Here is a 14,592-nt window from a genome sequence, read left to right on the forward strand (position 1 = left end):
TAAACTAATTTAAACCTCTTCGAATCCCTCCTGACTGAATTAGTAATTCTTATCGTTGAAAGTGTTTCTTCCTACTTTCTAGAATATTTAGTTAGTGTTAAATTCTGTTCTTGGTTCCTCCATGAAGTGGGCAATGAACATTTTGTATATCAGAAGGTTACATTGGCCAGCTTTCCCACTGAACCTACATGGACGAGGAATCAACATGTCGTGTCTTTCATGAATATTTGCATAGCATCGGAGAACTTAGAATCCTTATATAGAAAAGGCGTGGTAGTTTTACTGTTTTTAGTTTTTTTTCACCTTGCATCAATTTATTTTGTAATCTTAATGTGTTGTTTCTTTTATATTTTGATTTTTTCAATCATAATGATCCAACTGCACTGAGAATGGCTAAAAAGCAACAGAAGGTGGCCACCGTGGTGCAGAGTATGTGCTTGCCGTAGTTTCAATCTTTGAAGGCGGTATTTCCATGAGAGAAGGATTGATGTACATTGCCAACAAGAAAAAAACATGCCAGTAATAGTGAGAAGATGTCGACACCATATGCGGTGCATCTTAAATCGAATGTGGGTGCAAGAACCTAATATTTTGGGTGTAAGACCCATTTGTTGCACTGTGCATCAACCCCAATAAAATGCCCATAGAATTGGTTGGCCCAGAGGAAGTGACGATGAAGACGGTATTCGTTGCAAATTGTGTATTTGTGATTTAGAACTAGCTTATCTAGTTAAATTTCTTCCGCATACTACTGTGTGGGAATAATTTAATCTGTGTTGAAGACGATGTTGATTTTATTGTTTTTTGTATTTATTTTGAAATTATATATGTGGTCAACATATTATATTACATATGGTGAAAATGTTGCCTTCACTTATTTTGTACTGATTTTCGAATTGTGATATAACAAATTATGGTCGTACACAATACTCCCCATTGTTATACCTTATTATTATTGATTATTTATGTTCTAAATCACTAAAATTTGGTTTAAATTTCCATTTTTCCTTTCCTAAATCGATCAAATCGTCTATTAGTGTCTCCTTAATTTTTCATCTGTAATAAAACTGTTGCAACATATAATTATAACAAATCAGACTTTTGGGGCTTAATTAAATTAAATTGTCACGTAATTCGATATGTAACACCAATATATAGTCCTACAACATGTCTAAGTAACAAATTATGGTCGTAGACAATACTCTCCATTGGATTATAGCAATTATATTTATAAAGACAATCATCTCACTAGTTCATCATGCATTGTCCTAGTAAATCCATATGTAGTTATATAACACCCTTCTAAATCGTTGTTCCAAATGTTATACCTTATTATTATTATTGATTATTTATGTTCTAAATCACAAAAATTTGGTTAAAATTTTCATTTTACCTTTCCTAAATCGATCAAATCTTCTATTAGTGTCTCCTTGATTTTTCATCCCTAGCAACATATGCTATTTCTGTTATAATGAAAGTGTTGCAACATATAATTATAATAAATAGGTCTTTTGGGGCTTAATTCAATTAAATTTTCACATAATTCGATATGTAACACCAATATAGAGTCCTACAGCATGTGTAAGTAACAAATTATGGTCGTAGAAAACACTCTCCATTCGGTTATAGCAATTATATTTATAAAGACAATTATCTGACAAGTTCATCAGGCATTGTCCTAGTAAATCGATATGATAGTTATATAACACCCTTCTACATTGTTGTTCCAAATCTTATACCTTATTATTATTGAATATTTTTGTTCTAAATCACTAATATTTAGTTCAAATTTCCATTTTTCCTTTCCTAAATCGATCAAATTGTCTACTAGTGTCTCCTTGATTTTTCATCTGTAGTAACATATGTTGTTTCTGTTTTTAAAGTCGCAACATATGATTAAACTGTTGCAACATATAATTATAACAAAATCAGTCTTTTGGGGCTTAATTGAATTAAATTGTCACGTAATTCGATACGTAACACCAATATATAGTCCTACAACATGTCTAAGTTACAAATTATGGTCGTATACAACACTCTCCATTGGATTATAGCAATTATATTTATAAAGACAATCATCTCACTAGTTCATCATGCATTGTCCAAGTAAATCCATGTGATGGTTACATAACACCCTTCTAAGTCGTTGTTCGAAATGTTATACCTTTTTATTATTGATTATTTATGTTCTAAATCACTAAAATTTGGTTCAAATTTCCATTTTTCCTTTCCTAAATCAATCAAATCGTCTATTAGTGTCGCCTTGATTTTTCATCTGTAGCAACATATGTTGTTTCTGTTGTTAAAGTCGCAACATATAATGAAAGTTTTGCAACATATAATTATAACAAATCGGTCTTTTGGGGCTTAATTCCATTAAATTTTCACGTAATTCGATATGTAACACCAATATAGAGTCCTACAACATGTCTAAGTAACAAATTATGGTCGTAGACAACACTCTCCACTGGATTATAGCAATTGTGTTTATAAAGACAATTAGCTCACTAGTTCATCATGCATTGTCCTAGTAAATCCATATGATAGTTATATAACACCCTTCTATATTGTTGTTCCAAATGTTATACCTTATTATTACTGATTATTTTTGTTCTAAATCACTAAAATTTAGTTCAAATTTCCATTTTTCCTTTCCTAAATCGATCAAATCGTCTACTAGTGTCTCCTTAATTTTTCATCTGTAGCAACATTTGTTGTTTCTGTTGTTAAAGTCGCAACATATGATGAAAATGTTGCAACATAAAATTATAACAAAATCGGTCTTTTGGGGCTTAATTGAATTAAATTATCACGTAATTCGATATGTAACACCAATATATAGTCCTACAACATGTCTAAGTAACAAATTATGGTCGTAGACAACACTCTCCACTGGAGTATAGCAATTATATTTATAAAGACAATCATCTCACTAGTTCATCATGCATTGTCCTAGTTAATCCATATGATAGTTATATAACACCCTTCTAAGTCGTTGTTCGAAATTTTATACCTTATTATTATTGATTATTTATGTTCTAAATCACTAAAATTTGGTTCAAATTTACATTTTTCCTTTCCTAAATCAATGAAATCGTCTATTAGTGTCTCCTTGATTTTTCATTTGTAGCAAATTATGTTGTTTCTGTTGTTAAAGTCGCAACATATAATGAAATTATTGCAACATATAATTATAACAAATTGGTCTTTTGGGGCTTAATTCAATTAAATTGTCACGTAATTCGATATGTAACACCAATATATAGTCCTAAAACATGTCTAAGTAAAAAATTATGGTCGTAAACAACACTCTCCATTGGATTATAGCAATTATATTTATAAAGACAATCATCTCACTAGTTCATCATGCATTATCCTAGTAAATCCATATGATAGTTATAACACCCTTATAAATCGTTGTTCCAAATGTTATACCTTATTACTATTGGTTATTTATGTTCTAAATCACTAAAATTTGGTTCAAATTTACATTTTTCCTTTCCTAAATCGATCAAATAGTCTATTAGTGTTTCCTTGATTTTTAATCTGTAGCAACATATGTTGTTTCTGTTGTTAAATTCGCAACATATAATGAAATTGTTGCAACATATAATTATTACAAATCGGTCTTTTGGGGCTTAATTAAACTAAATTTTCACGTAATTCGATATGAAACACCAATATATAGTCCTACAACGTGTCTAAGTAACAAATTATGGTCGTATACAACATTGTCCATTGGATTATAGCAATTATATTTATAAAGACAATCATCTCACTAGTTCATCATGCACTGTCCTAGTAAATCCATGTGATAGGTATATAACACCCTTCTAAATCGTTGTTCGAAATGTTATACCTTATTATTATTGATTATTTATGTTCTAAATTACTAAAATTTGGTTCAAATTTCCATTTTTCCTTTTTTAAATCGATCAAATCGTTTATTAGTGTCTCTTTGATTTTTTTCATCTGTAGCAACGTATGTTGTTTCTGTTGTTAATGTCGCGACATATAATGAAACTGTTGCGACATATAATTAAAACAAATCGGTCTAAAAAAAGTTACCCAATGATAGGAAAATCCCATTCTGTTTAACAAAAAGTAAAATAGGCCCAACCCATTCTTAGAATACATTTTCATTTTCATTTCAAGAATAGGGTTTTCAAATTTTTCATCTTTGCCGCTTCAATTTTGGCGCCTTTTTCTTTCTCTCTCTCTCTCTCTCTCTCTCTCTCTCTCTCTCTCTCTCTCTCCTGGGATGTCATATATTCTATAGGACCTGTCGCTTCACAATAAATGTAATGATGTTATTTGATTTTTTGTCAATCACTCCACAGTCACACTGTTCTATATTTGATTGACCTTTGGTTAAACCAAATTTCAGTATTCCCATGGTATGATGTCAAATGGTATACTAAGTCGAATTTGTGATGATGAAAATGATACTATGTTGAATGTTAAAATGTATTGCAAACATGGAGATCTACTTTCAATACAAACTTCATGGTCAAAAGACAATCCAGGTCGCAGATTTTTGGTCTTGTCCACGATATCGTGTATGTATGTTTATTTCTAAAGTATTTGGAGATTTCAGATCTCTTTATTTTTTAATTTAAAATTTATTTCTTTGTGGTTTGTATTTTAGGAGAATTCATGCAACTTCTTTAGATGGAGGGATCGTGATGATGTTGATATACGATCCAAGTTTGTTATTCTCCGATTGGAGAACAAAATTAAGGAGTTGGACACTGTTGATGAAACTCATATAAAAAGAAGTACCAAATGGGCGATGAAAGAGAAGAAAAAGACCAAATTTTGTAGAATCTGGAAGCTAATGTTGGTGTTCTTTGTTTTTTTTTCTTTTACTTTTAAGCATTACCAAGAAGAATTTTGAAAAGGATACAAAATTATTATGTATTTGTGTACAACCAATGCAATTATCATAGTTGTGGAATTAAATAGACGTAGTTTTGCACTCCTGATCAGACAACAAATTATTATGTAGTCTTGACGAACGAATGTTGCGATATACATATCATCTGTAGCAACATATGACTCAAATGTTGCTACATATAATAATCTGTAGCAACATATGACTCACATGTTGCTACATATGATCATCAGTGGCAATATATGCCTCAAATGTTGCTACAGGCGAATCATCTGTAGCAACATATGCCACATGTTGTGACGCTCAAATGTTGCTACATAAAATTATCTATAGCAATATATGACTCAAATATTGCTACATAAAATCATTTGTAGCAACATATGACTCAAACGTTGCTATATATAATCATCTGTAGCAACAAATGCAACAAATGTTGCTACAAGCGATTCATTTGTAGCAACATATGCCACATGTCGTGAAGGACGAATGTTGCAATATACGCATCAGTTGTAGCAACATATGACTCAAATGTTGCTACATAAAATCATCTGCAGAAACATATGACTCAAATGTTGCTGTATAAAATCATCTGTAGCAACATATGATTCAAATGTTACTATATATAATCATTTGTAGCAACAAATTCAACAAATATTGCTACAGGAAAATCATCTGTAGCAACATATGCCACATGTCGTGACGGACGAATGTCGCGATATGCGCATAAGCTATAGCAACATATGATCAAATGTTGCTACACAAAATCATCTGTAGAAACATATGACTCAAATGTTACTACATATAATCATCTGTAGTAGCATATGAATCAAATGTTGCTACATATAATAATCTGTAGCAACATATGACTCAAATGTTGCTACATATAATCATCTGTAGCAACAAATGCCAGATGTTGTGACGGACGAATGTTGCGATATATGCATCAGCTGTAGCAACATATGACTCAAATGTTGCTACATATAATCATCTGTAGCAAAATATGACTCAAATGTTGCTACATATAATCATATGTGGCAACATGTTATGACAGACAAATTGATAAAATAAACATTGTCTTTAATTAAATTGTCTTTCAGATAAAATAAAACAACATAATTGATAAATTAAACATTGTTTTTAATTACAAACATAATGTCAAGGATTTAAGATCTAAGATATTATCACATAAGCCCAAAGATATTGCATACGTTCAATTATATTGTCACATAATAGTGAACTGGGTGGATGCGATTCTATCTGTCTAATCAAATGCTCAATGAATGCAATGGAATATGACTCGCACGCCGATCCACTTGAATTTTGTACCATAGGTTCTATTCTACCGTTAAATTCCCATGGTTGAGTGGCAACTTATCTAGCAAATGATTCATTATTCCACGCTGCTTTAACAATTTAGGCAACAACTCGAATACATGTTGTATGAATGTGAAAAACTTTTCATGTTCCGTAACCATCAGGTTGCGTCATAAACATTGATCAATCCCTCGTGCAAGAGAATCTCGAGAGTCACGAAATGGGTACCCAACGTGTTCATGACTATCAAAATCCTTTTTGCATCAATCCAATCCATGCCTCCAGGAGTTGGCCTAATACCCCTGACATAGTCAATCATATCATACAAAGTCATCTAGTAACTGACTCATGCTTTTACTACCAATAATTGTTGCCTCATCACTCATTTGATCATATCTATTTAGGAAGTCCGTATAGAAGTTGAGATCCAGGATTCTATCTCTGGGATCATAGTATTCCTGGTATTTCCAATGCCTATGACGCATGAGGTTAATGATTTGTCAATATACTGAAATAAAAATAATATTAAATAGTTAGGAAGAGTAGTCACTAAAAACATACAAGAAATAATTAATAATATAAAAAAAAAAAGGATTACACAGTCTTCCCACCAAACTTTTAGGCTTGTCATGTTCCTGAAATCTTGACCGGTAAAACATACATGCCGTATTCCATTCGAATATCCTTTGCACTCGTCACCTTCAACACTTCGGCTTTTTCAGCTACAGAGGGACGCCTATAAATATTCAACTTTTCATACTCCATCACTTCCTCTATTATGTCCCTTGGAATTTCTCCAAACATCTTCCTCTTCAAATTTTGCATTGACTTGGCAAATGATTCTTTTCTCCGCTTGGCCTGTGGAGTATATGCATGCCGCACACTCTTTGAAACATGCCCTTCACACCCCTCCTGGTTTTTAATTCATTGACAGCTTCACTCAATTTTTTAAGATACATGATAGAATCTTCATCATGTTTCTTACACTTCTCACAGAGAAAGCCACAACATCGTCTACAAAGAGGTAGCCCCTTCGTGTTGTCCTGCACCAGCACCATCAACAGCACCAACACCAACACCAGCAACAGCACCAACACCAACACAAACATCAGCACCATCCTCAGCAGTAGTACCATCAAAAACAACTAATTCATTATCAACTTCATTAGGAACTCTCTCTCTCTTGATGGTTGTTGCTCCAGCGAACACCATTTTAACTCTATCCACAACAGGATCAAAAATTGTTTCAATCAACCCTAGAGTTATTATATATGGAATTTGTAATTCCTCTTCTGTTGGGGTAATCCGTGGATGCACAACCTAAAATTGTAAAAATGGGTCATCAGTAAGAATTACCATGTTGCTACAGATGAATTATCTGTTTTGCGACATGTGCTACAAATGTTGCTACAGATGAATTATCTGTAGAAACATGTGACACAAATGTAGCAACATATGCCTGTAATATACTAATAATAACTTGCTTCATCAAAAGAAGGGTTAAAAAGATCTGGAATATGCCCTTCTTTGGTAGTTTTTGTTCTTTCCATCAACCATCTCATCATCCTTGGAGATGATCTCTCTTCTTCTGCAATTACTTGATGGGTCAAATAAAGAATGACTTCAAATGCCAAGGCCTGTAAAAAAGGAAAACCTGTCAATAATTAAATGTTGAATTATTACTTAATATAATATAAAAATATTAAAAACATTCAGTTTTACCCTGAAATCCCATGGAAACCCAAACAAGTTACTGGTCTTTTCTCCTAAAGGCCTCAACATGTAGTTGACAGTTAGATGAAAGCTCTCATGACCCCATGGGTAGTTCTTGAAAGCTTCAATATCTGACAGAAGTTGATATACTTTAAAAGTATGTTGTTGCCCGGATCCTTCGGCAAAAATATATTATTTGTAAACCAAAGTAAGCACAATGACTCCTTGTGCTTCCTTGGTGTATCCTCCCGTTCCAACAAACATAGTAAGTCAGATTTTTTAAAGCTTTTGACAACAAGGAACATCAAGTCCTGCTCCTCAGTTGGCAGTGATTGTTCTCCTTCTTCTGCTACTTCTTTAACTACTTTCTTTCTTCGTGATTCTGTTTTAACAATGAATTCAGGGATGGGCTGAAAAGGAGAATGACATTTTAGCCCTGTAACTATGGCAAACTCTCTTATGCTAAAGAAAACAGGCATGCCACAATAATTAATTAGAATCTCATCCTTCTTATTAGGATTTTCAAAAATGAACCTTCTTTTTAGAAGTTTATACACGATTGTCATTTGAAAACGTGGAAGTGGATCAATGGGTAAATAAAGAAAATGAACAAAACAGCTATTTCTGAAAAAATCTTCCAATTGATTTCTCTTGAGGATATCCCTGAATTTGACGAAAGGTCTTCCCAAGATTGATCTAAGAATGCTGTCATTATTAGCATCAGGCTGCAGATGCACAGGGAAAGTGTCTGCATTACCACTAGCATTGGACTCTTCATGAAGTTCTTGTTCTTCTTCATGAACTTCATTTATTTTTACTTGTTGTGCCACAACTACTACTTCTGTATTTTCCCCTTCTTCTTCCTGAACTTCATTTATTTTCCCTTGTTCCTCAAATTATTCTTGTTTTCCATCTTCTTCCTCCAATACTTGTCTTTGTTCATATTCCTTTTGAAAAAATTCTACTTCTGCTTGAGAAGAAGAAACTTCTTCAGTTGCAAGATTTTCTAAAAGTGTAGTATTTTCGTTCCTCTTCCTAGCAATTTTAGACCTAGCCTTCTTCTGGATCTTTGTTTGGTAAGATGTATCAATATCAAGTTTTCTTTTGACACGAGCCATTATATTTGTATCTGCAACCACAAAAATAAAATATTTGAAAGCCCCAAAATGAGCTACAACCACAAGTCAAAACAGGGCAATAAGGAGATAAACAAACAAATGCACTTCAAACCCTAATTAAATATTACCTGATAAGATATATATCAACGATAAAGTAGAAATCATGAGGACAACACAACACCGCCTTTGCTATGGAAGATGATCTGTGAAAGAAGGAAGAGAAGAAGAGAAGAGAAGGAGAAGTGTACTGTACTGACAAAGGGAGAGGAGAAAACTGAAATTAATTAGTATAAATAAATAAATCTTGGAATAGGAAATGACACATTTATAGAAGAGAGGAGAGAGGAGGAGAAAGGGGAGAGGAAAATGAAAATTAAAGACGTTTAATTTTTTCTTTTAATTAGGACAATTCAGACTGTGACATATGTTGCCACATATATACTATATGTTGCTACATATATAAGATCTGATGCCACATATAATTTTGTCTTGTTTATTACTACAGAAATTACATATTTGCGACGCATATACTATCTATTACTATAGATAATTCGCTCTGTTGCCACATATAATTTTGATCCTTTCCATCATAATTGACATTTGTTTAAACAAAATCGAAATAATCATAAAAACATTTTAATACATAACCACCTATCTAATCAATGGTTGTAAACACAACATTTTCATCGATCTTAGCTTCTTTTTTTTTAATTCTATGCATCTCTAGGTATTCATTGTCACTAACATAAACATTTCGAGCCTTTACAATCCCATAATTCCATAGGAGTGAATCATATATCAAGCGAAGGGTGTCAGCACTAATTCCACATGATAGAACTTGTAATCCATCACTCATATACTCAGCGTATGCAACAACAAAAATTCCACAATCTCTTCATGGTATACCATCAATCAGAAAATATAATAACATAACATTTGGATAGTCGTAACACAAAATAATATTGTGATACTTACACACTACTGCTTTCTTGTTGGGCAATACCTGTAACATGAATGACTTCGAATGAGTGAGATTTGTTCTTTCCTTGGTAACATTTAAGAACTGACCAGTTGGTTTGCTCATTTTGCTCAAAAAATCCACTCAACTCAAGGTACTTTGGCAACATTGTAGCCATCTTTTGAATCTCGGAGGATAGTTTTCTATTAGACCTACTTGAGGACATGGAATCATATACTTTTATGCACCGTTCTAAATGCAACGACTACCAAGACACAATGGAATTCTGGATTACTATTTACAGGGACATAAACATCATCCGTCAAGTGCCAAGGCATTCCACAAGGTATAGCATATCCTTTCATTATGTCAATGATTGTATCCTCATATTCACTAGAATTGTCAATGTATGTTTTGAAAAAACAACTAGTGGTGGTATATTAATATTTAGAACGAATCTGCTGCTTCGACTTCTTACGCAAATTGTAAAATATTACATCCACATACAGCACTCATAGATATAAAAAATGTATCAATTTAATTGTATGTATTCATGTACTAAACAATACATATAAAAGTGGGCATGGATTTACCTCATCAATCCAGCACCTATTGGGTTGAGACATTACGTAGAGCCAGTCCTTATTCATTGGAAATGCAACTACTAAATCAAGTTGGTCAAATTCAAGTTTTGAGCAATTGACTAAGTAGTGATCCTCCTTATTTCCTCTGCAATTGTGTAATCATTATAAATCATTATTTATTGGATAAAAAGAAGAAATTCTAATAATAGTTGAACGACCTTACTTTATTTACTTTTTTGCATGATGCTTGTAAAGACCCTCGTTTATCCATTGCGAGAAGGATGACATTAGTTCAGTTGGACCCTCGCCGTCAATGTTAAAACCTTCAAATGGATATTGTCGCTTCACATCACACCTGACAACTTCGACTTTCTTCCTTTTTTTTTTTCGCTTCACTTTTTCTTTCTGCTTCACCTTCTCCTTTTGCTTCTCCATCTCCTTTGCCTTCTTCTTCTTCTTCTCCTTCTCCTTCTCCTGTTTTTCCTTCTTCTCCTTCTTCTTCTCTTCATTTGCCTTCTTCCCCCTCTCCTTCTGCTCCTTTGCCTTGTTCTCCTTCTCCTCCTTTGCATTCTTCTCCTTTTCATTCTCCTCCTTGTCCTTCTCCTCCTTTTCCTTCTTCTCCTTTTCTTTCTTGTCAATAATCATAGAAAGTGTTTGAGAAATAGAATTTTTTCAACCTATTACATTTCAAAGGTTGTGAAGTCTTCTTTGATCTATGCACATCAATATTATGAGACATTTCCTTAAAAATATCAGTGAGTTTAACACGACTAATAAAATAATCATGTTGCTGCTCACATTCTTCACATAGACAAAAAGAGCATTTCATGTTAGAAGATTGCGGTATTGTCATGGATGAAGCTTCTTGTATCATATCATCTACAAGTAAATAAAAAAATATTTAGAGTTTACAATTCATTATATAATAATAATAGTAGTATGTTGCAACCAATGGATAGTCTGTTGCGATAAATTAACATTATGTTGCCACATATGTACCTGCTGTTGCGCAACATATACATCTTATGTAGCAATAGATGCATCATATGTTGATACATGTGTACATATTATAGCAACATCTGAATCTTATGTAGCAACAGATGACCAACATATCACTAAAATGTGGCAACATACGCTAAATATATTTTGGACGCCTGAACAACACTATATTTCTAAAATCACATCAACAAAATGGCCAAAAAAGAACAACAACAGCAATAAAAAATGACTTTTCACTGAATGATAACATTACAGATACATTTCCTAAAAATAAGGATTTTTTGAGTTGGCTTATTTTCTTTAAAAAATGATAATTAATATACACCATTAAGTTTATTATTCATTTGTTACACCTACAGAACATTTTATTGTTCATTAATCCAAGAAAAAACTTCAAAATTGTAAAGTATTTCAAAACAATAACTTACCCATTTCAAGTCGAACGCGATTAGAGTTTAGAAAGATGAGAGAGTAATGGAGGAAGGGAGAGGATGAGTAACAACTGCAGAGGAAGAGTAACGATGGATTTCCGAATTTCTAAGGAACAAGATGAACAATCCCCAAAGGGAGGAGGAAAAGAAGAGAGAGAAGAGAGAAAGGATTATGAAAAGATTTTTTTCTTTTAAATGATTTGGTTTGAATTATAAAAGTGTTTTTTTTTTGTATTTTATAAAAGATTAGAATGTTTTGAAAATGTTAATTTGGTCCCATAATTAGTTAATTACTTTTTAAAGAGGATTTGGCCAGCTCTTGGTCAATCTGTCACCAAAAACAAAAACGAGACTTATTTGACACCTTTCCCTTAATTTTCTCAACAGACTTCTCCTTTGTTTCTTCCATGTCAACATGAACACCCAAACCAAGAGCCCATGCTCTTTTAAGAGAAAATTTTGATGAATGGTGTATTTAAAAAAAATCATTTCTCATTTTCAACCCAACACTCTTCTCCTTGTTACTTCCATGTCAACATGAACACCCAAACCTGAGCCCATGCTCTTTTAAGAGAAATTTTTGATGGATGGTAAGCATCAACATACATGTTCGAGTTGGACAAAGATGGTTTGATTTGAGTTGATTGTGATGGAGAAATGGATTCTCCTACCCATGATCAACATTTTAGCAAGTATCAATTGATTCCATGTGCCAATTGAGAGATCTACTAAGGCGATTATCAACAGAATCGCCAAGATTGCGCTTTCAATTTTGGGCAACCTCCAATGAATTTGTAAAGATTCGACTAGTGCCCTCAACTGGAGGTACATCTCACATAATAACAAGTAAGATGGATGATGAGACCACCATCAATGAGGATTCTGATGAAGTCGCTGGACCTCCAACGACTTTTTACACTCAACATAGATACACAAAAAGAAATTGGACAGTGTTAGTAACCCACCACTCAGGAAACTAATGAGCAAATCCAGATTTATGTGAATATCACCATAGAGGCTTAAGGAAGCATGTTTGACAAGAATTAAAAGGTTCAAGCGATATTTTTCACAAGTCCCATGATCAGTCTTCCTCAATAGCCTCCCATAAATTGCATGCATCCAAATGAACTTCCATTTTTACTTCTGACAACTAGTGGAGCCATGGTAGAAAAAGAGTGTGCATTCAGTATTGTTTTAATGATATCTTGCAGAAATAGATTTGGATAATAAAAACACTAAGAAAAGAACCTCACAGTTCATTATGAAGTAGGACTCTGATACCAATGTTAATAAAAAAAAATAAATTGCAAGATGAATTGAAAATTATAAGAATAACGTTTATTGAACTTCAAGTTAATTAAATAAATAAAGGAGAAGTATAACTAAAACAGAACATGGACAACTAAAAGACTTCTAACATGCCTATAAATAGGAACAACTATGAATAGTTATGAGGATATTGACTAAAAGAAAACTAATCTCCTAACAATATACTGAAATCTCTAATCCATTAGAAGAAGATCGTGACACACGTAACAATATACACAAAGTAGAGGAGAATCACACTTGGAACATGGTGAACTTATCAAAAGGAAAGAAGGAAGTGGGATGCAAATGGTTCTTTGGGGTCAATGTTAATCAATATACCTCTATGTCTATACTTAAGGCTCGACTAGTGGCTAAAAGATATGTTAAGACTTATGGGTGGATTATATAGACACATTTTCTCCGGTGGCTAAACTCACTTGTGTTCACTTATTTATTTCCTTAGTTGCATCTATGAACTGGCCATTGCTCCATCTCGATAAGAACAATGCAATCTTTCATGGTGAAGTCCAAGAAGTAGTGTATATAGAGCAACCACCTTGTTTGTTTCTCAGAGGGAGTATGTGTCACGCCCCAAACTAGAGAAGGTGTGACTGGCACTCGACACCTTATGCGGTCAAGTTAGCCAGTCAAAACATACCGACTCAACTATAAACCTAGAAGGTTGGGTAGCATAACGTCTAAAATACTATGACTGGACCCTTAAAGTCATCACCTGAATATCGAAAAGTCATATAATGAAGGTAGAAAAGCCAAAGATAATAAAATATTAGCTAGTCGACAAGGCTGCAAATGAAGATATACATACGTGCATACATATATATACATGTCAAGCCTATGGGATGGAGACTAGAAGCTGCAAAGACAAACAAAGAAAAATGTTTCCACAATATGCTCTATGAGTGACATAAGCACTGGTCAGGACAAGGCCCTGATTATACCCGAACTATACAATAAAAGTAACATCCTATAAAAGCTCCATGAAGAAGTGGAGCTTACCAACTCACAGCTGCACCTCGAATCCCAGCATAGGGGCTAATCAGAATCCCTACCTGGACCTTCACACACGAAAAAACTGTTTTCCTAGGCAACGGGACGTTAGTACGAATAAAATGTACTAGTATGTAAGGCAAAACTCGAATAATAAACGGTTGTTGTACAAAGGGTAATAAAGAAACCACCTGAAAATGAAACTCTTGTAGCCTCTATGGTTGACATCATCAAGCATTATATAAATTAAATATGCATGGTATTC

At 33.3% G+C, this 14,592-nt stretch overlaps 1 protein-coding gene and 1 pseudogene across 1 annotated transcript; both read right to left on the reverse strand.

The window, feature by feature from the left end:
- Positions 1-9,694: 9,694 nt before the first annotated feature.
- On the reverse strand, positions 9,695-10,362 carry LOC107030074 (annotated as a pseudogene).
- Positions 10,363-10,548: 186 nt separating this feature from the next.
- LOC114078673 (protein PXR1-like) lies at positions 10,549-11,226 on the reverse strand. Its single transcript, XM_027919725.1, has 3 exons — positions 11,149-11,226; positions 10,814-11,073; positions 10,549-10,726 (listed from the first exon to the last, which is right to left on the reverse strand). Exons 1-3 carry the CDS (start codon positions 11,224-11,226, stop codon positions 10,549-10,551), a joined length of 516 nt encoding a protein of 171 aa, XP_027775526.1.
- Positions 11,227-14,592: the final 3,366 nt, after the last annotated feature.

Source organism: Solanum pennellii, chromosome 9 (assembly GCF_001406875.1).
Source record: "Solanum pennellii chromosome 9, SPENNV200".
NCBI classification, from domain to species: domain Eukaryota; kingdom Viridiplantae; phylum Streptophyta; class Magnoliopsida; order Solanales; family Solanaceae; genus Solanum; species Solanum pennellii.

Excerpts from the sequence above, each read along its gene's own strand:
- LOC114078673 (XM_027919725.1), bottom strand. The coding sequence starts at position 11,226 with ATGATTATTGACAAGAAAGAAAAGGAGAAGAAGGAAAAGGAGGAGAAG. Across the intron at positions 11,074-11,148 it reads AGAATGAAAAGGAGAAGAAT|GAGAAGAAGGAAAAACAGGA; the intron begins GCAAAGGAGGAG and ends GAGAAGAAGAAG. Across the intron at positions 10,727-10,813 it reads TACAAGCATCATGCAAAAAA|AGGAAATAAGGAGGATCACT; the intron begins GTAAATAAAGTA and ends ACACAATTGCAG.